The 23,955-nt window shown below is 45.3% G+C and overlaps 1 protein-coding gene across 3 annotated transcripts in view; it reads right to left on the bottom strand.

The window, feature by feature from the left end:
* Nucleotides 1-23,955, bottom strand: part of LOC144755616 (uricase-like) — a 256,599-nt gene that overhangs the window by 5,716 nt on the left and 226,928 nt on the right. For all 3 annotated transcript variants that reach the window (XR_013594943.1, XM_078644737.1, XM_078644749.1), the window contains 2 exons: nt 22,539-22,725; nt 4,641-4,764 (listed from right to left, as the gene is read on the bottom strand). Coding sequence is in view for 2 of the 3 variants with exons in the window: in XM_078644737.1 (XP_078500863.1) it covers nt 4,641-4,764; nt 22,539-22,725 (311 nt within the window). In the remaining variant the exon portion in view is untranslated. The remainder of the gene's footprint in view (nt 1-4,640; nt 4,765-22,538; nt 22,726-23,955) is intronic.

The raw sequence follows: 23,955 nt of genomic DNA, 5'->3' as shown, positions 1-23,955 counted from the left end.
CTGATCCCTGGTGATGAGTTAGGGGGCGGGGAGGGCGATGATGCACAACCTAGTTGGTGGGTTGGTGTGGGAGGTGGGGGGATGGGGAACCTGTTGTTGTTTTTGGCACTATTGTTATTTTCTGGGTCACCATGCATGCAACCAAGATGGGACGTTAGGCCTGTCAGCCTTACGATATATGTGACGTACTTGATGTACATTGATTGTGAAACACCTGGACGGTCACTTGACAGATCCAACCGACAACTGGGGCATCGGCGGATGCCGTACGCAGCTGCTATTACATGACCTACGAGATGGCGGAACATGTGAATGCACTTACTATAGACACATTGAAATGTCTCACGTGGAATATTAGGGGCCTCAACGACCGACGAAAAATCAGACTCATACACTCATACTTAACAAGGCATGGTATAGATATTTGTTATTTGCAGGAAACGCACTTGCTCAGCTCTGACACGACCACTTTGAGGAACAGACGATGGGAGGTGATAGCCGCGGCTGGGTATTCTAGCCATTCCAGGGGGGTGGCGATACTGATAAGGAGGGGCCTACACTGGCGAACACATTCCACAATCGCTGACAGGGACAGCAGATACATAATCCTAGTGGGAGCGCTGTATAATACACCTATTGCCTTAGTGAACATATACGGTCCTAATACCGACAGCCCTGACGTTTATAGCAAGATATGGCACGAACTGCAGAAGCTGGGCCCTATTACGCTCCTATGGGGGGGTGACTTCAATATTCCCCTATCAGCGGATCTAGACAGACAGGGAGCCACGCGGGCACATCACCCTAAGGCGGCAGAATTACTCCATGAAATAATAAAGGATCTAATTCTGGTAGATGCATGGAGAGTAGCACACCCGACACGCAGGGAGGGCACTTGCATAACACACCATAGAAATGCTTGGTCACGAATAGATTACTGGCTGCTTACCAGAGACTTACATGCATGGGTAACTGAGACCTCACATCTCGCTCGCACTCTGTCGGATCACGCCCCCGTACTGATAAACATCAGAATCCCCCCCGGCATATACCCAGCCTTTTACATGGCGATTCCCGTCTGAAGCCTTACTGAATCAGGTTTTCTGTGAGGGCCTTCGAACCAAAATAGAGGACTATTTCACTCTAAATGAGGGCTCGGTGTACTCCCCTGGAGTGCTGTGGGAGGCCTTTAAGGCTGTAGTGAGGGGAGATTGCATTGCCTTGAAGACTGGGGTACTGCGGGACATACGAAACACCTTAGCGCGATGTGCATGACGAAGTTCAAGGCTCCCGGGTCACCGTGGAACTTCGTCGCGCACATCGCGCTGAACTTCACTAACTCGTCTCATACACGGAAATCCGGGAATTATTTACTCGTTTGCGAAGACGGTTCGGTTATACTCACAGAATCCGATGGTTGGGAGGAGTTGTTCGCTCGGCCACCTCATTTTTTACTGCAGAGCTCCCGGGAGTCCTGCCTGATTCTACACAGTCGGCAGTGACCTTCTTCATTCTTTGCTACATACCACATTGGTTCAAGGGCCCTACCGGGTCGGAAGTATCACCGGCAGAGCGACCTACAATACGTATACAGTAGCGCTTGAGCCCTGAGGATTCGTGCAAGCGATGAAACACGTGTCAGCTGGCTGCTGATATATTGATATGGAAATAAAGAATTGAAGAATTCTGTCCACACAAGATTTCGTCGTCTCTCTGCAGTCTTACTTTTGTGATTTATGACTCATCCTACGATATAATTACTGTTTAAATTCTCTAATGTGTATGCATAGGGTATCTGTCTTACATCAAAAGTTCATTCTTTTCTTTGAAATACTTTCCCTTTCTGAGCCTAAAAATGTCATCTTGGTATTGTTGGGACTAAATTGTACTTAGCGCATTTCAATTTTTTTAGTAACTAAATGCAGGCAGGCAGCCATAATATTCTGGCAAATATCACGAAAGTCTAAAACAATTCAGTCAAATTATTTTATTAACCACTTGACTGCTACTACTTTCCCTCCCTGGTGCAAAGCCCTTTTTTGGATTTTTGGAGTAGACCGAGCTTAAGCCTTCCTGACTTTTTTTCTACAAAAGGTATCCACGGCAAAATAGCTGTCTTTTTTAGAGACCTCCAATGTCTCATGTGCTGCGAGACAAGGGTCAGCACAATCACTTGTATTCTGAAATGCCCATATAGCTTCCTTAGTGACCATCATCAGAAGATCCAAACGCAACTTCCAGGGTATGCTTAGGACACACAGATGCACATCGGTATATGTGAGAATTTCTGTGATTATAAATCTTTTGTGGAGTGCATCTCACAAACACTCAACATTAGGTAGGCCTTTCCTGGATTTGCCTATATGACCAAAAACCAAAGATCAGTTTCTCTACATTGCTAACTTTGCATTTCTTCTATTTGATAGGCCTTTGTGTCTGGTGGCCCAGCATCCGACACCTCTCAGAAGCCATTCGGAGTGTCACCTTCTACTTTGAGGGCCCAAGTACGATCTCGCTAGGAAAGCCCTACACAGGGTGTATGCTTTTCCCTATCCACCCATTTTTTGCTATGGGAGCCTGTGCACGCATTCAGTATACAGGCTCCCAAAGAGTTCAATGGGAGTCCGAGCGAACTGAGTACGTCACCATACGGGTGCATCATACTCGGTCACTCAGACTCGCTGAGCACAATTCTCTAGGAAAGGCCTCCATATGATTCGGATCCGGAGGGCTTTCCAAGAGAATTGTGCTCTACGAGTCGGAGCGACTGAGTACGATGCACCCGTATGATGACGGACTCAGTTCGCTTGGACTCCCATTGAACTCTATGGGAGCCAGAATACTGAACTCGTACACAGGCTCCCATAGCATAAAGTGTTGGGTGGGGAAAAGCATACACCCTGTGGTGGGACCCCCATGGTGCCCTCCAGACTGTGCATGCATGGAAAGAGGGGACCCATTGGTACCCCCACGGGACAGATTTGGAGGGCCCCAGGTGAAGGGGTCCCGCTGCCGCCTCCCAAAGTCTGATTCCCACAGCTGTTTCGTCTCGCTGAGACCGAGTCGATACGGCTGTCCGAACTGTGCATTGTACTCACTCTTTCGGAAGCCAGCTCCATTGAGCAGCACGATTCTGCTGCAAATAAGTCGGACTGACAGGATCGGGTTCGGAAATGATTTGGTCGAAGCTGACGAGATCTTCACATCATACTTGATCATTCAAAACGGGGGACGATTCGGTTTGAAACATAGGATCCGAATTGGATTTGCTCCTTCCTTCTTCCTGGGAGATCGTTCTCAGGCCCTTAGTTGTCATTCATCTTGCAGGTTACCAACCTTATCGACTAAGGGGGAGATTTACAATGTTTTCACGTAGTGCACTGCAGCAGCCGCCGCAATGCTGTGCAGCGTGAAAAGGAGAGAGGAGAGCACCCAATTTACTAAAACAAGGCACTCTCCATCCTCTCCCTTGCGCCAGCGCTGAAGTCAGCTACCATGCGCCACAGAGACACCTTTGCGCCAGGGTGCAAGAGTGTCTCCGTGAGTCTAACATAGGTTTTGTACTGAAAGGGTTATCCTTCCAGTCCAAAATACTATGCTTAGACTGACTGGATCCTTTTTCCCACTTTGTATGTGTTACACAGTGCAGCACACATGTAAAGTCGGAAAGGGAAGGAGAAATTAAAGCATTTCTCCTTTCTTGTGCCTACTTTGAAAGGGCACAGTTTTCTCACGTTAAACCCTGTTTACTTTGTTTAGTAAATTGGGTTTAGAGTGAGAAACCTTGGGTAGTTGCATGGTAACGCCCTTGCTCCACTCATGGTAAGCATCCTTGAACCTAAGTAATACAAAGCAGCGCTATCCAGTGCTCACCAGTGCTGATGTCTCTCAACTTGCCACTTCTCTAGAAGTACATTTAAAAATCCTGAGACTCCTGCACAAGACATTACTCAGGTGTTTTCCACGAAAATCCATGAAGATGATGCTTCCTTGTAACCTGTATCAACGCTTGAGGTCAACTCTTGATTGACTCTTCATGAAACAATATTTGGGGAAAATCATTGCATTTACAAAGGTCTCCCATCTGAAAATTCCATTCCTCTGCTCCTTTGTCTCAAGATGGATTAAAAAATCTACCTAAATTACCAGAAGACTTTCACTCCGATGTAGCATAAGGCCAATACTTTACATCATCAATCTTAATTTCATTCTCCTATTCACAGCTCACCACAGTAAGCTTTTCCCTCCTCCGTCAGGTCAAAGTAGTTTGAAGCAGCTACGATGCATTGTCCATGCATTATGTAAAATAGTAAGAATGGACACAGCATTCGCACTTAGATTTAACCATTAAATCATGCAATAATTTCAGTATGCCTGTGATCAGAAAGCAATCTAAAAGTATTAATATGAAGGGATTCCAGGTTGTTGAGGGGTCTGAGTTACACGGGGACACTGGATTAGATACATACCCAGAGAGATCATTAATATAAATGATAAATTAAATAAACCTGTGATTTATTTTGAAACGGAGTGTGTATGGAATGAGCAATCCACATTTTAAAACAAACTGAGGGTATTTAAGCATGCAAGATATTTTCAAAAACAGAATTGAAAGCAAATTTGTTCCAAAAGATACATACCTCTGGGATTTTGCTCAGAGTCATTACTTGGATGTCATAGAGGGTCTTCTGCACAGAAGGCGAATATTCTCCACGGTCATAGGGCCCTGCAAATTTCTCTTTGATGATTTCAAAGACAGTTTTCCTTGCAAATGGAACAGAATTTGATTAGGACTAATTGACTCTGAAAACTATTTTAAAAAGTTATTTTTCCTAATCTAAATATTCATTACTTTAACACCGACTATATACTTAAGAAAAAATATATTATCTTAAAATGCTATTTTAAAACTCTCCTAAAGATATGGTGTGCACTTAATGGCTAATACTTTATTTGACGTGTTTGATAATAAATTTCTGACCTGAAAATTGTAAACCATTTACATAGAATCATTGGAGTTAAAAATGTAAGTTCCACACTAAATACTACTTTATTTTGTTTGCTGGCGAACAACATAACTACACACTTTCTGTTTTTCAAACAATTTTGTGCGCATAGTTCCAAGTAGTTGTGTAAAATACTAGCGTTGTACATTTATCCCGGGCCTGCACAACCCAAGGACAGCTAAGTAATCCATTTAATAAGTATTGCCCTTCTGCGGGAAAATTCCGAACCCACATACCAATGTGAGCTCACTGAAAGGCTAAGAGTCTCCTTTTCAGGTTTTGACATAAGTGAGGAGTGAGTTTAAACAGTCAAGGCTTACTCCTGGAGTTGGATATGGAGTCTAGTTTAGGTAGAGTAGATTACTCAAGCAGTATTGTAATTTTTATTAAAAAAAAGAATACAAATGTTATTGTAATAAGTAAACATGCAAAGCAAATGTGAGGAGTTATATGGCATCAAGTTACTTTGGGATGTATTACAATTAATGCAGCTGTACCACCTTTTATTTAAAGGGGGGTGCCCATGGACAAATCAGGGTTAAAATCATACAAAGTTAGCCTACGATTTAACCAAGCGTGCGGTCTACTTTCTCTAAACACAATGTTGCATATGTGTCTTACTGCCTTTGGTCTCCCAGCGGAGAATTCAGAGGCTCTCCTGTTTTCGGGGTCCACCAGATCTACAGAGGCTTGGGAACCACTTGCAACAGCAGCCAACCATTCATCCTGTCAAATGTTTTTTCATCATATAGTTAGTCATTTGTGTGTCTCAAAGATTCTTAACATTCTGTAAATGTATGCAGGAGGGTGAGCATACTTTATCTAAAGGGACCACCCAAGAACAAATATTCCTTTCTTACTGCTTGCTGCAACCCATTTCATACTTTTGGCTTAGATCATAACTGCGGCCTTTGTCATTGAATTTGCTATTTAGGTAGTTATATTATTCACACTATTATGCCTTTATTATCTCTCTTTATACTTATGGGGCTGGTAGCTTCGCTAACTGGAGTTACACGCCACATTTTGAGTGCAAGAGTCATCGGAGGAGATGAAATTGCTGAAGGCTTATGGAGAATAACCCAGGGAATAAGGACTGGCAATACTCATTCCACCACTAATTCCCCATCTTTAAGAGGGACCTCAGGGTACTACATCTAGTACCCAGTAATTCCATGCCCTGAACTGCCAATGCCCCAGTGTTGGTAAATCGAGGGTGGTGTTTCAGAAAAGTACTCCTATGCACTAGCAAAGTGACCCTTAGTGGCTTCTCTCAAATTCCCCCCATATGTGCATGTGTGTATGTTTTGGTATCTCTAAAGCATGAACTTAGCTGTCTAGTAATGGGCCATGTAGGGGGGCACGTCTTGGGGTATTACAAAGGGGTAGTAGACAGATGGAGGTGGTAGAGCTAGTGAAAAATGAGAAGTCAGCTAATCAAAGGCAGTGTTCCTTGAAAAGGTGAGTTATCTGTTTCTTCCTTAATTGTAGGAGAGTTGGTGTTCTGATATTGGAGGGGATGTTGTTACAGATTGTGGGGGCATATGCCACGAAGGCGTGTTTGGTGTTTTCTCCTTCCTGCAGTGTTTAAACTCTAATTTGGCAATGTCAGGCTCCTCCCTGCTTTTGACATCCATATACTGTTAGTTTGCTAGCGAGGTAGACTTGGGTCTTGGTGTAGTATTTCTTGTAAGTCATGCAGCTGATTTTTAAGATAATTTGAGTTTGCAGATGAAGGCAGTGTAGCTCCTTTATGGTGATGTGTTTAGATCCTTTCAGCCTTTTGATGAGCGGCACTCATCCATTAAGGATGCCTTTGGGGGGTGAGGGAGTGATTGCTGGTATGCTGGGGAGCAGAGCGTGGCATCCATATACGTAAAGCTATCCATAAGTACTTAAATGAAATCAAAGTTAATCATAAGCAGGTGGTCATATATTTTGCTAAATTCTGTGGAGTGACCTCTCTGTAATCATATCTTTTTCTGCTTTATAGTGCATGGGATTCTGCAATCCTTGATTAAAACCGGTCTCTAATTCCTTTATAAAAGGCGACTTGTGATGCACTGAGGTGTCTATTAAAAAGAACTGATATAACCGCTCAACTGTAATAACTTATTACAGTTGAGTTCTGCTGTCACAGTGCTTGCTACTTGAGCAAGCAGCAAAAGGGAAAGGCAGGTCAGGTCACAGAGCGTAATTAAAGCGACTGTTTAAAAAATGAAAATAAAACGTAACTTTTTTCAAGCTATACAGTGACAAGCAAAAAGGAGATATGCATGCCAACATGTTAATATTTTGCACTACTTCGGTAATTATCGAAAAGTTTAAATCTTTCTTCATGTTTCTACAAATGCTGAGCTACTTCACCTTTTTTTGAAAAGCCAGAGCGACCTATATTAAACTGATTGTCTGACGCCTTATCAGAGGGCTACAGGGAAAGCAGGAGTTATTGGGCCCAACTGTGGGGATTAAGGCCTTTAACTCCTGATGTCCTGGAGCCCAACCTTCAATGGGTCTTGAGCTACTGGGTCCTTTAGCACTTGACTATTGGTGGTAGTGAGGGTCGAGCAGTTTAAGGCTTCTCAGGAGGGATATAGACACTATGGGTGGAACACAGGCTCACAACTCAAAATTTCAGCAGCAGCAATAAATTATTTTCCAGTCAAACACATGGATTTGTGAAAAAAGTAATATTTATATAGCAACACAAAGTAAAATATGGCACTGACAAACAATACCGACAGTCCCCCGAGCTCATGGCTCCAGTATTTTAACAGGCGGGTTCCTAAGTCCCACTCCTCTCTCGCTGGTGGTATTCCCCATTAACTATAGGCAACATTCACATTAGCCCCACTAGTAGTCTGAGTCTCAGGAGTCCCACTCCCACCCTTATTAAAGTCAAAAGTGTATTAGCACTGAAGCTCTATCGCTATATGGCTGGCACGTTTCCCTGGATCATCTGGCCTGTAAATCATTCCTACCAACCCAACAGTACCTGCACGACCAGAGTCTCCCATTGGGCCCACTTTGTGACTGCTGAAGCTGCAGCAGCTGTCTCAAGTAACCTCTTCACACAAGGCCCTGGAGGGGCAGCGTTTAGGTGTCCTTGAGTTCCTCACACAAGGTCCTGTGGAGGCAGTGGCTGGAGGGCCCTTGATGCTCTTCCGATGCTGGTATGCTCCTTGTTCTCTGCTAGGGCTTGGATCCTCAGAGGTCACCAAAGCAGCCTCTTCCTCTCGTTGATGGTCTCAACCAGACCACATTCCTTTCTTTTTCATGGTATTCCCATGACATACATGATCACTGGTCTCACTCTATACACAGGCTGTGGCCCGACCAGCATGGACAAATCTTCATGGCGGCCCTACCTAAGGTATAGGATTACCAACTCTACTCCGTTCAAGGGCTACAGGTCGATCAGCATGGCTGTAATATTCACTGCGGCCCCACCTGGCATATGGAGTTGCTGACTTAACTCTGCATACTGGCTATGGCATGATCGGCAAAGTAGTCATCTTCACTGTGGCTCCGCCGGCACACAGGGTCACCAACTTCACTTCTGCATTTGGGCAATGACCCAATCTGTGCAGCAACGGTCATGTGTCATTTCACATGAGCGGTCCTAGCAAGGGCACAATGGTCTTGGCAAGAAGGCAGGCAATGGTGCTTTAGGCTCCAGGGGCAGGTGATCTTGGATTCCCTGGACGATGTTCCCTCGCTCAGCTGGGAGACTGGCAGGCCTAGGCTCCTAGTCCTGGGCACGGTCAGGAGTCTTGCGGAGCTTCTTTTCTTTGCCTAACTGGCGGCTTGACAGTTGACAAATTTGGGGGCCTCAAGATCCATTTTGTATAGTGCATTTCCAACCACCAAATTTGATTTGGAGTCCCAATCTTTGATGTTTATGTGGGATACTGCTTCCTGCTTAAGTGTCCTCTCCTCTGCCCTTCCATCGGAAAGCAGTCTATGACAGCAGGAACAACTCCAAATCTGATACCCCAACAACACAGGTATGGGAGTGACTAGAGGTTCACACTGGGATGTCAGCCACAGTGGTATGTGTATCAAAAGGTTAGCCCAGGCCTCAGACCTATTCTTTATTATTCATTTGTCAGCCCAATCTCCTTATTCAGATGTGCCCTGGTTCCTTCGCAGTGACCTCTTTTGAATCAAAAAGTACTGTTAGACCTGGCATCATTGGTGTGGGTCTCCCTTCCTCTCTTTGCTTCCTATCTTTTATGTTGGCTGGATTTAGATGTTCTGAGCGCTGTGCCACTGCTAATCAGTGCCACAGCGCGAATGCTCCATGTGTAAAGATGACTGTATGAATTGGTGTATCCATAATTGTCTTGTTTGGTTTACCTGTCAGCCCCTAGTATAAGTGCACTGTGTGTGCCCAGGGCTGGTTGACCAAATACTACTGGTGGGCCTGCATCACTGATTTGCACTACCCACCAAAGCAGCTTTTAAAGTATGTCTGTGTCGCATGTTCTAATAGCGAGTTACCCTCCATTTCACTGTTTACTATTGTGAGGCTATCTGTTCTCATAGGCCAGAATGGGCGGGCTGAGTATTATATTCCATAATCCTACCTGCCCCCAGGAAACTGATAGGAAATTCAAATTTGATATGTTTAAGCTCAGGACATTGAGATACATCTTTTAGTAAGGATCATTTGCATAGCCCGTGTTCAAAAATGCCTCTTCTAAAAACAAGGTATGTTCTTGCCTCAGCTTTCTTGTAGGCTTTGCTAGTATGTGTAGTGGTCGTCTGGTTTTGGAGCAGCAGGGCCAGCTGGGTCAGACCTGGCTGCCGAGAGAGAACGGCATTCTGAGTAAGGGGAGGGGTGACTCTTTGATCTGAGCAGGGCCATGCCTGGCAAAGTGAATGATGGCTCCACCTCCCACTGGGTGTCTGATAGCAGACCCCCTGATTCTGAAAGGGCAGGATGTCGCCTCGCAAACCAAGTGCTCCCCGACCCCACCGAACTGGTTCTGGCTGGATTCAGTGATTTGTGATTTTAGAGAACAAAGACTTTTTAGGTATAAAATGCTGTGCTGAAACCTTTTTCAAGTGTGTTTCTTCAGGATGTCAAGACAAAACTCTGTCCGAGTGAACAGAGGAAAGGACTTTGAAACTTTTACCAAGCTTGCTGAAGAAACTACCCGAGGGCCTGAATAGAGAGCACCTCCTGCTGAAGTCTAAGGGACATTAGAATTCACCCCATCGGCCATCAGAATTCTTGTGCGAGGGATTCTACTTGCAGGTGAGGCCTCTGTTGAGTAATCCGGAGCCTCTAGTTCTACTGTGAGGAACGCGGACTGGTAACCCTTGTTAACACTGTGTGGGCCGCTGCAGCTAAGAGAGAGCTGCCACCGCTGAGAGCCCGCCTTAATTTGAACCTTTGGAACCTTTGCTGAATCTGTGTGGGCTGCCGCAGTTAAGAGAGAGCTGTAGCCGCTGAGTGCCCGCCTTTGTGCCAGCCTGGTCAAGATCATCCTTTGTCCTGTGGACCGCCGCAGCTAAAAGAGAGCTGCTGCTACTGAGCGCCCGCACCTTTGCCAACTTTGCCTCATAGTGATTCGTCCTGTGGGCCGCAGCAGCTAAAAGAGAGCTGCTGCCGCTGAGTGCCCGCTCCTTTGCCAACTTTGCATCATCGTGATTTGTCCTGTGGGCCACCTCAGCTAAGAGAGAGCTTCTGACGCTGAGTGCCCGCACCCTTGCCAACTTTGCATCATCGTGAATTGTCCTGTGGGCTGCCGCAGCTGAGAGAGAGCTGCTGCCGCTGAGCGCCCACACCTTTGCCAACGTTGCATCATCGTGAGTCATCCTGTGGGCCGACGCAGCAAAGAGAGAGCTGCTGCTGCTGTGAGCCCACCTGTTCTGAGTGCCCGAATCATTGTGGGTGCATGTTGTGGATCACTGCAGTCAAGAGTTGTGGTTGCTGGAATTTCGCCGGTCACCCTCTCCGCTTCTTCGAGAAGCTGCGTGCTGTGTCCTCGACCAACATCCGGTATCTGGTGCGCAACGGATACTGCATACTGGCTCTCCTGTCCTCCAATGTGTCACACCCAGCTCACAGGCATGCCTCAATCCATAAATTTGTCTGGGGGGATTACTCTACCTCCTCATGTTCCTCAGTTAGCTTTGGGTCTCCCAAAATGGAACCCAGAATCTCCCATGTATTGTACTGTTATACCTGCTGCTCAGCCAGTGTGCTCGTGGTGATGGAATGTTGGTGTGTGAGGTGGCTGTGGAATGTTGACGAGTAAGGGAGTCAGTTGGAGGATGGGCTGAGCAGCATGAAGGCTGCTTCTGGTGGGCCTCTCTACATTGTAACATCTCTCCTGAATATACCAACCAAAATCTACAAGGACCTGGCATCATTTATTTACAACCTGTTCCATTTACAGACACACAAATACCCAGCACATGCACATAACACACACACATACCCCTATATCCCACATGTATTGTACCATTCACACACACATACACCCAGCACATTGACAACACACACACGCTGTGCAGCACTATGCTCCAAACAGATGTAGGACAAGAGTGAGTTAAGCACAATGCAGCAGACCTTTAAGTAAGTGAACCTGTATGTCTCACTCCAGCGTCACAAGTAAAAAGGCCTGTTCACTCCTACTGATCACTACACCGTATGCTGCCGCCACCGAGCTCCTGCTGCTTAACTACTGGCAAAGGCATTAGACTTTTACTATTATGAGGGTAGCGTTTGGCCTATGACGTGGTGCACCCACACATGATTTGTGTTCCCCCATGACAACAAAAATCAGCACAAGGGATACAGACCTCATTGCAGCCAGGGCACTCAGGGCAGGGATTCATACCCAGCACCATGTAAGGAGCTTAACCATTTCAACACTGATTTTAATGTGTTTTTCCAACACATTTCAGTTGTTTTCTTAATTTTTCATTAGAGTTTCTGTTTTAAATCTTCATGTTTGCAAGTAAGGTCTCTCTTTCATATGAAAGAGTTATGCAGCAAGTATTTAAGCAGTTTGTGAGAATGGTGACGGCGTGACTATGTATTGTAAAGACTAAAGTACTTTCTGCCATATATGATAAGGATATTGCAAGTCATTTCATTTCAGTTCAGTAATTCTTTATTCGATGATTAAAAAACATCATAAAAGTACACATATATACACATGAGAAGCGTGGCTCAGCGGTTAGAGGTGGCAGACCCGGAAGCTGAGATCGACCGTGGACCAGGGTTCGATTCCCCGCCTCGGCGGGTCTCGGGCTCAAAAATTCCACGGACTCGACAATTCTCGCTCCGGTGCCTACTCGAATCACGGGGTCACACTCTGCAACTCTGGGCAATAGCTTGCTTAATCTCCACTACGGCCCCTCGCGGCGGGATGCCTGGCTTTCACCTTGTGGATACCCTGCCGGGGTTTCTCACAGGGGAATACCAGGACGGGTTCCCTAAGCAAGCGCCAGGATGCCCTTTGGGTGACAGGTTTGCGCTATATAAGTACACCTACATTTATATTTACAGTCAAAATAGAATTAAATTACATCTAAACAACATCTTGATTTGCATATAAAATCAGATAAAAAGTATATTCTTGAGTGATCCAAAGATTAGCCCTCTCCTCTTGTATTTCTTAACCTCACTGCAATCTTAATAAAATTAATAATACAACAAAGTGTCCATCGGTCGTTTGCTCTTTGCAAAAAAAGTAAAGCGGTTTTGGCATGACTAAACTTCTCTTTTTTTTAAATCTCCACCAAACATTTACACCTGGGATACTTAAAAAAAGGGCACAAAAGTACAAAATGAAGGGTGTCCTGTGGAGACCGATTGTCGCAGCCACAGGCACCCTTCTGCTCAATTGTCAATGTAAAACCTGGCGGATCAGTCCGTATATGTGGTAATAAATTGAGCCTAAAACGGGTCATTAAAAACCTATTCTGTGCGTTATGCATAAAATACAGGTATGGCTCCATGCCCTCATTGTTCTTTATAAAACTATGGGCACCTACAGAGTGTTTGGTCATCTCCCCTTCTGCTCTACGTGTAGAAAACTGAGCAGACAACAATCTTTTGATTTTCGGTTTATCAAGGCGTGAGATGGTGCTGGGGTTAATAAAAAGGTCCTTTTGGTCAATACCCTCCAATGTAACCTTAAAATACTTTAACCATGGGATTTGTAACCCTTTGTCCCTGTGCAGACAGTCTATCAAAATTTGTCTGCTTAAATCTGCCTCAGGGTTTGCCCAGATTTTTAACCATGCCATAATGGGCCTTAGCTTGACCTGGTCCTCGATGAAAGGGCTCCCCAATCCGCTATGTACTATTGCAGCTGGGGTACTCTGGGGGACTTTTAAAATCCTTTGCATATATTTATTTTCCTCCAGTTGTAATTGCTCCACGTTGACATAACCCCACACTTCTGATCCGTACGTGACTTTCGAACAGCCTATCGAACTATAAAGGTTCATGACCTGTTCCGGGGACCAACGACCCAGCCTTCGGCCAAAATTTGCTATGGCACCATTTATGGATATTAGCTTTGTGCAGCGATCCTCCACTAGGGATCTACATTTTAGTGCTCCGTCAAATAGTAACCCTAGGTAAGAGAAAGACTGTACCTTTTCTAGTGTGTGGTTCTCTATTTTATATGAGAACCTCTTACAAGGTTTGGTTCCAGCCAACATCACAAAGGACTTGCTCAGGTTCACCGACAAATCCAAGGTGTCCATAAATTTAACAAAACCATCAATTAAACATTGCAGGCCCCTCGGGGTGCGGGCAAGCAGGACCGCATCATCAGCGTATAAAAGCACTGGTATATGGCGCGGCCCTACTCTTGGGCAATCTGTGTTTAAAGCGATCAAAGCCTGCTCTAGGTTTTTAATATAGAGCAAGAACAAGAAAGGGGCAAGAATGCAGCCCTGTCTCACTCCGCTCGTACTAGGAAATGGTTCTGTGTCCCCCCCCTCTGTGTTATAGCGAACCTTGGCTGTCGTGTCCCGGTGCAACTCTCTGAGGATGTTGATCAGACCTGGGTCAAATCCCATATCCTTCATCAAGCACCATAGCTTTTTCCTATTAACATGGTCGAAAGCAGCTGCTAGGTCCATGAACCCCAGATACATAGCTTTGTTGCTGGCTTTGGTATATTTTGCAACCAGCAAGTAAAGATTAAGGCATTGGTCAGTTGTAGACTTCCCTGTTCTAAAGCCATACTGGATATCCATGATTATGTGTTGATCTTCTGTCCATTCCATGAGCCGTTGCAAGATTACCCGACCCAAGATTTTGGCTGAGACGTCAATCAGGGAGATTGGTCTATAGCATTGCGGATTGTCCCTGTTGCCCTTCTTAAAGATGGGAACAATGACTGCAGTAGACCAGGAGCGAGGTAAACTATGCTGGACAGCCGCATTTAACACTCTAGTAAGAATGTGGGCCTAAAGATCTACATTGCTCAAATACAAATCAGGTGGTGAGCCATCGGGGCCGGGAGCTTTGTTACGTGTGAGGTCCTGGATCCCCTCTGTTATTTCTGCTAGAGAGAACTCATTAGCTGTGCCCTGTTGTTGAACCCTCCCCCTCTCCAGATCTGCATCCTGGTTGTGATTGTACAATCCCTCAAAATGTGATACCCACTGTTCTGGTAAGATGTTCGTCCCAATCCCAGGGATATTACTGTTTTGGAAGCATGGATTATTAAAAATCCTCCAAAATTGAGTCATGTCCCTTCTTTCTCCAGCCTCTCTTAGGTCTGCCCATGCTTCAGTTTGAAGAGTGATCTTTCTTTGTTTCAGCGCGAGTTTGTATGTCCGTCTGCACTGAGCTATTCTTGGAATGTCCCTGGGGTTAGATTTTAAACTAAATTTTAAATCTCTCAGGGCTTGCGAGCACTTACTGTCAAACCATCTCGGCTGCATGTTTTTCCTTGTGGGGGCTTTTGTCTTTAGTAGACCATCTACCAGTTTAGTCACCGACCTAAATGCCCTGATCAAGTTACTCCCTTCTATCATGGGATCTAGGCATTCATCAATCTGTACTTTCCCCTTTACCATTAATTCTTTATAGAATGCTTCACCTTCAATTTTCGACCATCTAAGCCACCTTCCCTGGTCATTTAACTTCAACTCAATATCCACCTGGGGGCATATCTTGGGTCGACCCTGCTGTATAACTCTTAAGGTTAGGTGGTTATGGTCGCTAAATACGCTCCAGTCAATCCCCACTGTGCTGATCCAGTTTTTTGCTTGCCTGGGTGCTAATATATAATCTATATAGGAGGAACGTCCTCTCCCTTTAAAAGTTGGAATAAGGGACCCATCTTCCTCCAGGCGGGCCAAATCAATCGTGTGTTCCAGATCATAGGTCTTTAGGAGATTACTAAGGACTGTTCCCTCTGAAGAGTGTTCAAAGTGTGGGCCCTTCTCGATGGGACATCGGGACCAGTCTGCATTCAAGGGGAACATGGTTGGACACATATGACAATTAAAATCACCCATTATTAGTATGGAGGTTTCTAAAGCCCCTTTTCTGTAGGCTAGCTCCTGATGAAGTCTATAATCTAATTTCTTTAATGTAGGATTATTTCCTCTTGTAGTCCCTACATTACATAAGTTGAACAAAGTCAACCTTAGCCCAAGACTGGTAAACCCTAACACCTGGATGGTGTGTGATGACCAAGATGGGCTGGTCCAAACTCCTTCCAGGTTTAGGTCTACATATAATGATAGACCTCCAATCGCTCTTCCTGAACTATCTTTTTGAGCTGGCACAAAAAAACATTTGTACCCTGCCATATGGAGGGGGTTACTGTCAACCGCCCGGGTCTCTTGTAGGCTAATTATCTGAAACCCACTAATGTACTGTCTCCAGTCATTGTTGTAAAATTTTCCTGCCAGGCCCGCAATATTCCAGGATAATATTTTTATCTCCCCCTCTGCTTGAAGTTCCCTATCTAGATTTTTGTCTCTCTGTCTTTGGACCCTCAGCCCTTCCTCGGTCCTTGAAGGTGTAATTTGTATCCCAGACCTCTGAGTAGGTGACAGGTCTGGTACCACCCTCAACTTTTCGTCCAGAGTACTACATATCAGGGAACTAAGTTGTTTTTCAGCCTCCTGGGGGGTCTCCCTATTTGGGCTTACCACTGAATAAGGTGCTTTGATTACAGGGAGTTGTGGCGAGACATTATTTTTAATCACCCTCAACCCTCTTCCTGCACAGTCCAGTAAGCTAATTTTGTCACCCTCCCTACTGATTGACTCAGCTACTTAATCCGATGATATTCGTGGTCAATCATTGTCTTCTAGGGACATAAGGGGACTAAATCTATATGCCCAATTGAAAAATCTTGTTCTTTTACCACAGCATCGTTCGTGGGATAGCTTCGAACCCCATTGACATTTTGGCCCATCCCCGGGTACCCCAGATAGTGTCTTGGGTCATGGGTGGCACTTTGCATGGGATAAAAATATCCCAGTGGCAACGTTCTTATGTTACTTGTTGGTTGAAAAGAGCCACTAGTTAATATGTGCTCCACCAATTCAATGTCCCTGAAGTTCACAATTATGCAATTGCCCACCAAGTCTTTGCTTTTCCTGCCAATCCAATTCACCCTTCTAACATGCAAGATTTCTTCACTTTTGTTCCCTGCCAGTGGTCTGTTCTTGTTCATCCAGGCTATTGTCTTGTTTTTAAGTTTAGGGTTGGACTCTTTCTGATCTGGCTTCAATTCTGGGACCCCCCAAGTACCACTACAAAGGGGCATGACTCGGGCAGTAGATTTATACTAGTTAGGGGGTTGGTTAATCTTCTGTTGGTTTCTTGACTTAGATGTTATGTCTCTGGTAATTTGTTAATCAATGGCTTTTTATTTTGCAATTGTGCTATTAACATATTAGACCCCCTATCTAGAACACTAGTGCCTCCAACCTGGCAGGGTACAGCATTCATTTGTATGAGTGAACCTAAGGATGTTGGATCCTGTGTTACACTTTGTTGGTTGCTGACAGTACAGTCAGATGATGTGGCAGGCTGAAGGACTGGGCTGGTGTCTGTTGTGGGAATACTACCTGTAGCACTGGGGTTCACAGGACTACCCAGTATCCTTCCCCTCTTATGTAAATCATTTATACATTTGTCCAATCTGCTGGTTAGTGGTTTGATCTGGCTAACTATAAAAAGTTCTAAAGAATTTTGTGGATCTATAACCAACTGAGCCATCCAGCTTGGGGGGGCTAACTGTTGGGCCACTTGGACTTCAAAAACCTCTTCCTCTATGTGTCTAGTTTGGGGGATAGTTGACCTTGATTTAATTTTCTTAGTGCGTGCGTTCTTCTGGCATACTCTTCTTTTCTTACTGGTGGGGACTTTCTTATCTGGCAAGGTTGTCACCTGAACTTCACCAGTAGCCCACTGTGCGCAAGGAATGTCCTGGGTAAATGACTCAAGGCCAGTGCATGGGGAAACAACTGCTATCTCATTGGTATTATCCTGGGATAAAATGAGAGGGTCAATTATAGGCGTTAACGACAGTCGTCTCTCCTTGCGTTCTATTTCGTTGGTGACTGCCCCTAAGGCTTTCCGCAACATGCAATCAATTGCGGTAGGTTGTATATTAAGAGGGGGCAGTGGGTTGGGGTCCTGAACAATTACCCTTAGTGTAAGAGAGAAATTTGATTTTGCTTTTGTGGCACGGGTATTTACTTTGTTAGCCATGCTATGTTTTAGACAATTGGGTGAATTTGACTACCCCAATTTCTTAAATCAAACACACACAAAAAAGACTCCAAGCCCCAAACTTTAATACATGTACCATGGACCAGTGAGCCCCCCTTTAGCCCTCTTCTTTTAGCTTACAGTTTGTGAGGGCGGAGTGTTCAGTTCAGTAGTCCCTCTGCTACTCCTTCTCCAATCACGGGATAATATCCCTCCAACAAAAATGAAGGGTCCAGAACCTAAGGGCCAAAGAGAGTGGCCCAGTCAAGCCTCCTCCGGCCTCTGACGGCCTTGGATGGTCCCGCTCTTGTCCCGTGCTTCTACCGGCGCCACCCGCTCGCATCCCGAGAGGCGGGAGGCGTTCCGCGTTCTTAAAGCGCCTCCGGGCGCGTCGGGAGCATCACTGTTGCGCCGGTCCCCAGGGCAGCTGGGAGATGTAGTTCGGCGTTGCTGGAACTACTGCCGTTGCCCTCACGGCATGTGGTGTAAGGAGACTCTTGCCGTTCCCCTCATGGCCGAAAACCAGGTGAAACAATGCCGTTGCCCTCACAGCGTAGAAAGCACTGTGTCCTGCAGCCAACTAGTGGTTCCATACCCTTATAACGAACTCAGCCTTCAGTTCCTCTCAATAGTCATGGAACTCCTTTATGATTTGCAATATCCTTATAATGGGTGACAGGGGTACTTTGTCCCATATATGATATTCCGGTTTGGAAATTGGATAATTTAGTATGTCTTTGTTGCCTGTTATGTTATGTTATATTGGTATTTGTAGCGCGCACAACTACTCGAGCATCCTGGCGCAAAAAGTAATAAACTGATGGCAAGAAAAGTGAATTAATAGGCCTGTGTAAAAAGGTGAGTTTTAAGGAGCTTTTTAAAACAACTTGGGTCCTGAGTGTGACGCAAAACCGGTGGGAGGGCATTCCAGAGGATAGCTGTTTTAACTGAAGAAGCCTGGCCACCCATCCTAACTAGACGAAAGCGGGGGACTATCATTAGTCGCTGGGCAGCTGACCTTAAAGATCGCTGAGGGATGTAAAAAGCCACTCTCTTCTTGATGTAGGGGGGGCCAAAGTCATGTAAGGCTCGATGTGTTAGGACAAGGGCCTTGAATTGTACCCTCTGGGCCACCAGCAGCCAGGGGAGCGAGCACATTTGTGATCTTATGCTGGTTTGTTTAGAAATGCCGAAAAGAAGTCTTGCTGCAGCATTCTGGATAAGTTGTAGCTTGTCGGTCAGGTATGCCGGAATGCTGAGGAAGAGCGCATTGGCATAATCCAATCGAGACAGGATGAGTCCCCGGGTTACCATCTCCTTGGCTGGTTGGGGGAGCAAAGGAAAGAATCTGCCTAAGGACTTGAGGGTCCCGAAGCATGCCCCCCTAAAGTCTTTTTATATGCTCAGTGAACCTGAGGTCGTCCCCAAACCAGAGTCCTAGGTTCTTGGCTGGGCCGCCCACAGATATAGGGCGGGGAAAATCAGAGGGCCACAAAGCTTCTGTGAACTGAGAGGGGAATTGCCCGTATAGTAAGATTTCTGATTTCCCCTCATTACATTTTAATTTTGCATGGGCGAGCCATGTGAATACAGCTGCAAGGCATTTTTGCGCAGCTGCAGTGTCCGTGTTCGAATCGTCCCAGGTAAACAGAAGCTGAGTGTCGTCGGCGTAGGCCATAATCTTAGTACCCATTTCCTCAGCCAGGTAGATTAGGGGGGTCATATAGATATTAAAAAGGAGCAGGCTCAGTGACAAGCCCTGGGGGACCCCCGTCTGAACGTCTCTGACCGAGGAGGAATAAGGGGCCATCCAGACTTGCTGGGAGCGGGAGTTCAAAAAGGATTCCAGCTAGGCCCACACAGACCCGGAGAGGCCGATGCGTGACAGTCGTGCCAGGAGAAGTTGGTGAGATACCGTATCAAAGGCGGCAGAGAGGTCCAATAAGATCAGAGCCGCTCTGCCGTCCCTGTCCAGACATTCCCTGATGGCCTCTGTCACTTCAACAAGGGCAGTCTCTGTGCTAAAAGATTATCTAAAGCCAGACTGTGCTGGTTGGAGGGCACCCGAGTCCTCCACAAAGGCATTCAGTTGGCGAGAGGCCACCTTCTCGCAGACTTTAGCTAGTGCTGGTAGCAGGGAAATAGGCCGGTACTTAGCCGTTATGAGCGGGTCAGCCGATGGTTTTTTCAACAGAGAGAGGAGCTTGGCCTCCTTCCATTGTCTTGGCACCGTTGCTGACTGTAATGACCTGTTAACTATGACTGTGACTTCCATGCCTATGGTATCAGCCACTCCTGCTAGAACCCTGGCAGGGCAGGGGTCTGAAGGGGATCCAGATTTTAATGATTTGAGGATGGAGAGAATATCTGGGAGTTCAACCATATTAAATTGTGAGAAGCACCTAATGGGGGGGGAGCAGGTAAAAGAATCCGATGGAAGGTATGGTGGAGTAACAGGCAGAGCTAAGCTTTCCTCAATGAGTTTAATCTTATTGATAAAGAAGGACGAAAGTTCCTCACACCAGCCTGCGGAGGTGGGGATAGATTTCCGCTCAGCTTGAGGTGACAGAAAGCTTTGTACTATGGCAAAGATCTCTTTGCCATTATTGTCTGCCTTCATAATTCTAGATGCGTAGTACTCGCTTTTTGCTTTCCTCACCGCAGTGTAGTAGGCCACCCTCCATAGCCGTTCTAGCTTTTACACTTTAGCTTCAGGTCTCTTAGCACAGGCGAATACCAGGGTTGAGAAGGCAACTCGCGCTGGCGGGTTCTAGACGTGGGTTTACAGATGGATTCGACCCCATGGCTGACCCAGGTGTTGAATTGGTCGACTTGCCCTTCCAGATCGTCAGCAGGGGCGACCTGAGAATGAGACAAGGCCTCAGTCAAACCTGGAATGCTGATCTTACGGGCAAGTGGCCCAGAGGGAGGCGGTCATGGCGAAACGCCTTTCCCATGTCCCATGAAAAGGGAATCAAGGCATGGTCTGACCAGAACACCTGCTGGGGATCTTTAACATCTAGTGCAAAGTTCGAGCACACCAGATCGAGAACATGACCCTGCGCGTGAGTGGGTTTAGAAACCCACTGGATCAGCTGAGTTACACTCAGGAGATCCAGAAGGGCCGATGAGTCAGGGGCCCCCTGGCAATCTACATGAATATTGAAGTCTCCGAGAATGAGAAATCTAGGAAAGCGCAGAACTCGCTCTGCCAAGGACTCGCCTAAGGAGTTTAAAAATGACCTGATGTGTCCGGGCGGGCGATAGATCAAGGTCCCCCCTAATGTAAAATGGGGCGTCGGGATAAAGGAGAAGTCAAGCGCTTCCCCCTCCAAGATGATCGTGGATTTTTCGCATACAAATGCCCAAGCTTCCCTGAACACCACTGCAATACCTCCCCCTCTTCCCGTACTACGGTCAGCCCGAGCTAGTCGGTAACCACGAGCGACGGCCAGCTCGACCACAGGTGCGCAAGACTCCCTGGACCACGTTTCTGTGATGAACAAAATGTCTAGCCTGTGATCGAGTATGAGCTCGAAAACATTAGCTGCATGTTTCACCAAAGAATGCGCGTTAATTAAAGCTGCCCGTACAGTCGGCGTTTGTTGAACCCTTAAATAATAACTTGACTGGAAGGAAGGGAGGTGAAAATTGCAGTAAGGGCACCCCCAGACAGTGTCCAAAGCCAAGTCGCAGCGTTTTAGACCCATATGAGCACCCGGGTTCCAGGCTAATAAGGCGGCTTGGTTGTAGAGCCGCCAGCTAGCGTTCCCTAGGTCGGGACTGGCAGCATGACAGGCCCTAGGCCTGGTCCCGGCGCGGACGGGCGCAGACGAGCTTGCCTTAGGCGCGCCCGCTGCGCGTTCGGCCCAGCCTGGCTCTAAATAGTCGCGCGTTGCGACTGCAACGCTAACCTCGCCGGAAGAAGGCTCCCGGAAGTGAGGCAAACTGAGGTCTTCCCTCCGCATCAATCGGCCAAGCCGTGGCGGACTGGGGAAGCCTCAGCCCGAGTAAGTGTAAGAACACTCGTGCGCCAATGCTTATAGTATGTTCCCTTAATTTAAAACCTCAATCGTTTTAAAAATGAACAATCAATAAACATTGTGCAAAATAGCAAGCCCCTCGTGTTTAAAAAACCCAAATCGTTTTAAAAACAACAGCAGAAGAGCAATGTGCAAAGTAGCAGGGTACGTGGTATTAAAATTTGTTTTTTTTAAAAAGCAAATGAAGGTCAGATTCTCATTACTTGCCAGCAGTGTGTTACCGCCTTTGAAGTATAAAAGGCTAGGTGGTCCTGTGCAGGTTTCAATCTATTGAACTGCAGTCTAAATCTAATTTTAGAAGTGAGAACCTGACTTTCAGAGGCATCTTACTGAACAGAGCCAAATTCATATATCTGTTATTTATTAAAGTAGTTTATCACTAATACTTATAAAATTACAGCATGTCCTGAAACAAATTGCAGATTTTAAAGAGAATGCCACACTTAACGCCAGACAACTTTCTTAGATCCTTTGTTTTCGGGATTAGTGGGTGAGTAGAGATAAGCAACAAAGGATTAACTCGGCTCCCCTTGAAGTAATATATGTTGCCATGTTTTAAAAGAAGGTTTGACAACCATCTGATGATAACTCTTGTGTTGAAATGGTTTCATTTCAGGTTGCAGAGTTAGGCAACAGCATTTGTTATATATGAAGGATACTAAGATGTGCGATAACATTTCTGCACAAAAGCTGAAGCTAATGAGGAGTGCTGAAGATTACAAAATCCATGATCATAATTAGGAGATTTAGTATACGAAACATACATACCATGAACCTTCAAAATCCATCCCCCGAGATCTGTTGTATTTCCAGGTGCAGTTTACAACTGTGGAAAACACCCGGTCCTTCACCTCTGGAAGTGTTGTGAAGCGGTCCTTGATGAATCCTTCAAATCCAGATTGTGTTGTCTTCAAAAGCCTCATTTCTTTAATCCCTGCATGAATGACTGGGGGTTCTAAAACACAAGAAGAAGAGGGCCAGTTTCAGATGCTATGTTTTTTGTGGAATTTTAAATAATTCCACACTGTGAAATAAGATGGCTGAAGGCTCTTTTGAGCGATAGAACAATGTAAGTAGATAACTCTATAACAATCGTTTAAGATCTTTCAAGTTTTGTACTTTTCTGTAACCAGTGATTTTGACCACATCCAGGCATGTTTCAGATTGACTTGACCCCTTCAAGTTTCTCTCTTGTCTATAACCATTGATTTTGGACTCATGCAGCATGGTTCATGCCTGACTGCTGCTAGGGCTGGGTGTTATGTCCCATCGAAGAATACATCTCTCTTTCTGCACACGTTTGAATGCAAGTTGGCTTACATGATAGTGAATGACTGCTGCCTAATGAATCAGAGTTAAGGCCTGGTTTACAGAAACATGGTAAAAGTACATTGACAATAATTCCTATGGCATTATTCCTTGCTAGCCTGGGTGACTTAGTGGACTAATGAATTCACACTAGGAATATGTGTTTGACCAATGCAGATCCATGATGCCTTTCATTGTTCTGAGGCTGATAACATGAGTGCTATTGTGTTGGTAATAATGATCATGTGCCAAGAAATAAACATGTACTTTACAAATACATGTGGTGTGTTGTCAGGTAGATTACTGCAGCCATGCCCCATGTATTACCAAGGGGTTGTGAGAGTAGAAACAAAATTCTGTGATTCTGCCGCCTGGGGATTTGGCAGCAACAACTTAATTTAAGTGTATTTGAACTTTAACTTATAATTTGTAATTTTGCATCCAAGGTCATTCGATCACAACGATGATCCAAATATAATTCTTAGTCGAAAGTCTGGAATGTAAGAAACCAATAAGACAGAGAAGACAATACTTGTATGAAATACACTTAAAGATCATAAAACATTATATTAAATATTAATATAAATTATCTTTATACATTTATTCTAAATGGTAAACAAAAAACAAAAATGCTACAGCACTATTAACTTACTATGAATTAAATATTTACTTAATTTAAATATATATTATAATAATCCAACCTAAATTATTTTTATGTATTAATAAATCTTAAAAGTGATGTATAAAATTAATTAAAACTATTTGTTTCCTCATATTTCTTTTACTGATTTTTGTAATTAAACAACAATACATAGGTAATAATACCCTCATCCCTCTCCCCTTCCACCACAGATCCAGATAGAGAGGTATTACTTTG

The sequence above is a fragment of the Lissotriton helveticus genome, chromosome 1_1 (genome assembly GCF_964261635.1).
Source record: "Lissotriton helveticus chromosome 1_1, aLisHel1.1, whole genome shotgun sequence".
Classification (NCBI taxonomy): Eukaryota; Metazoa; Chordata; class Amphibia; order Caudata; family Salamandridae; genus Lissotriton; species Lissotriton helveticus.
This window is presented reverse-complemented; position numbering and strand designations above follow the sequence as displayed.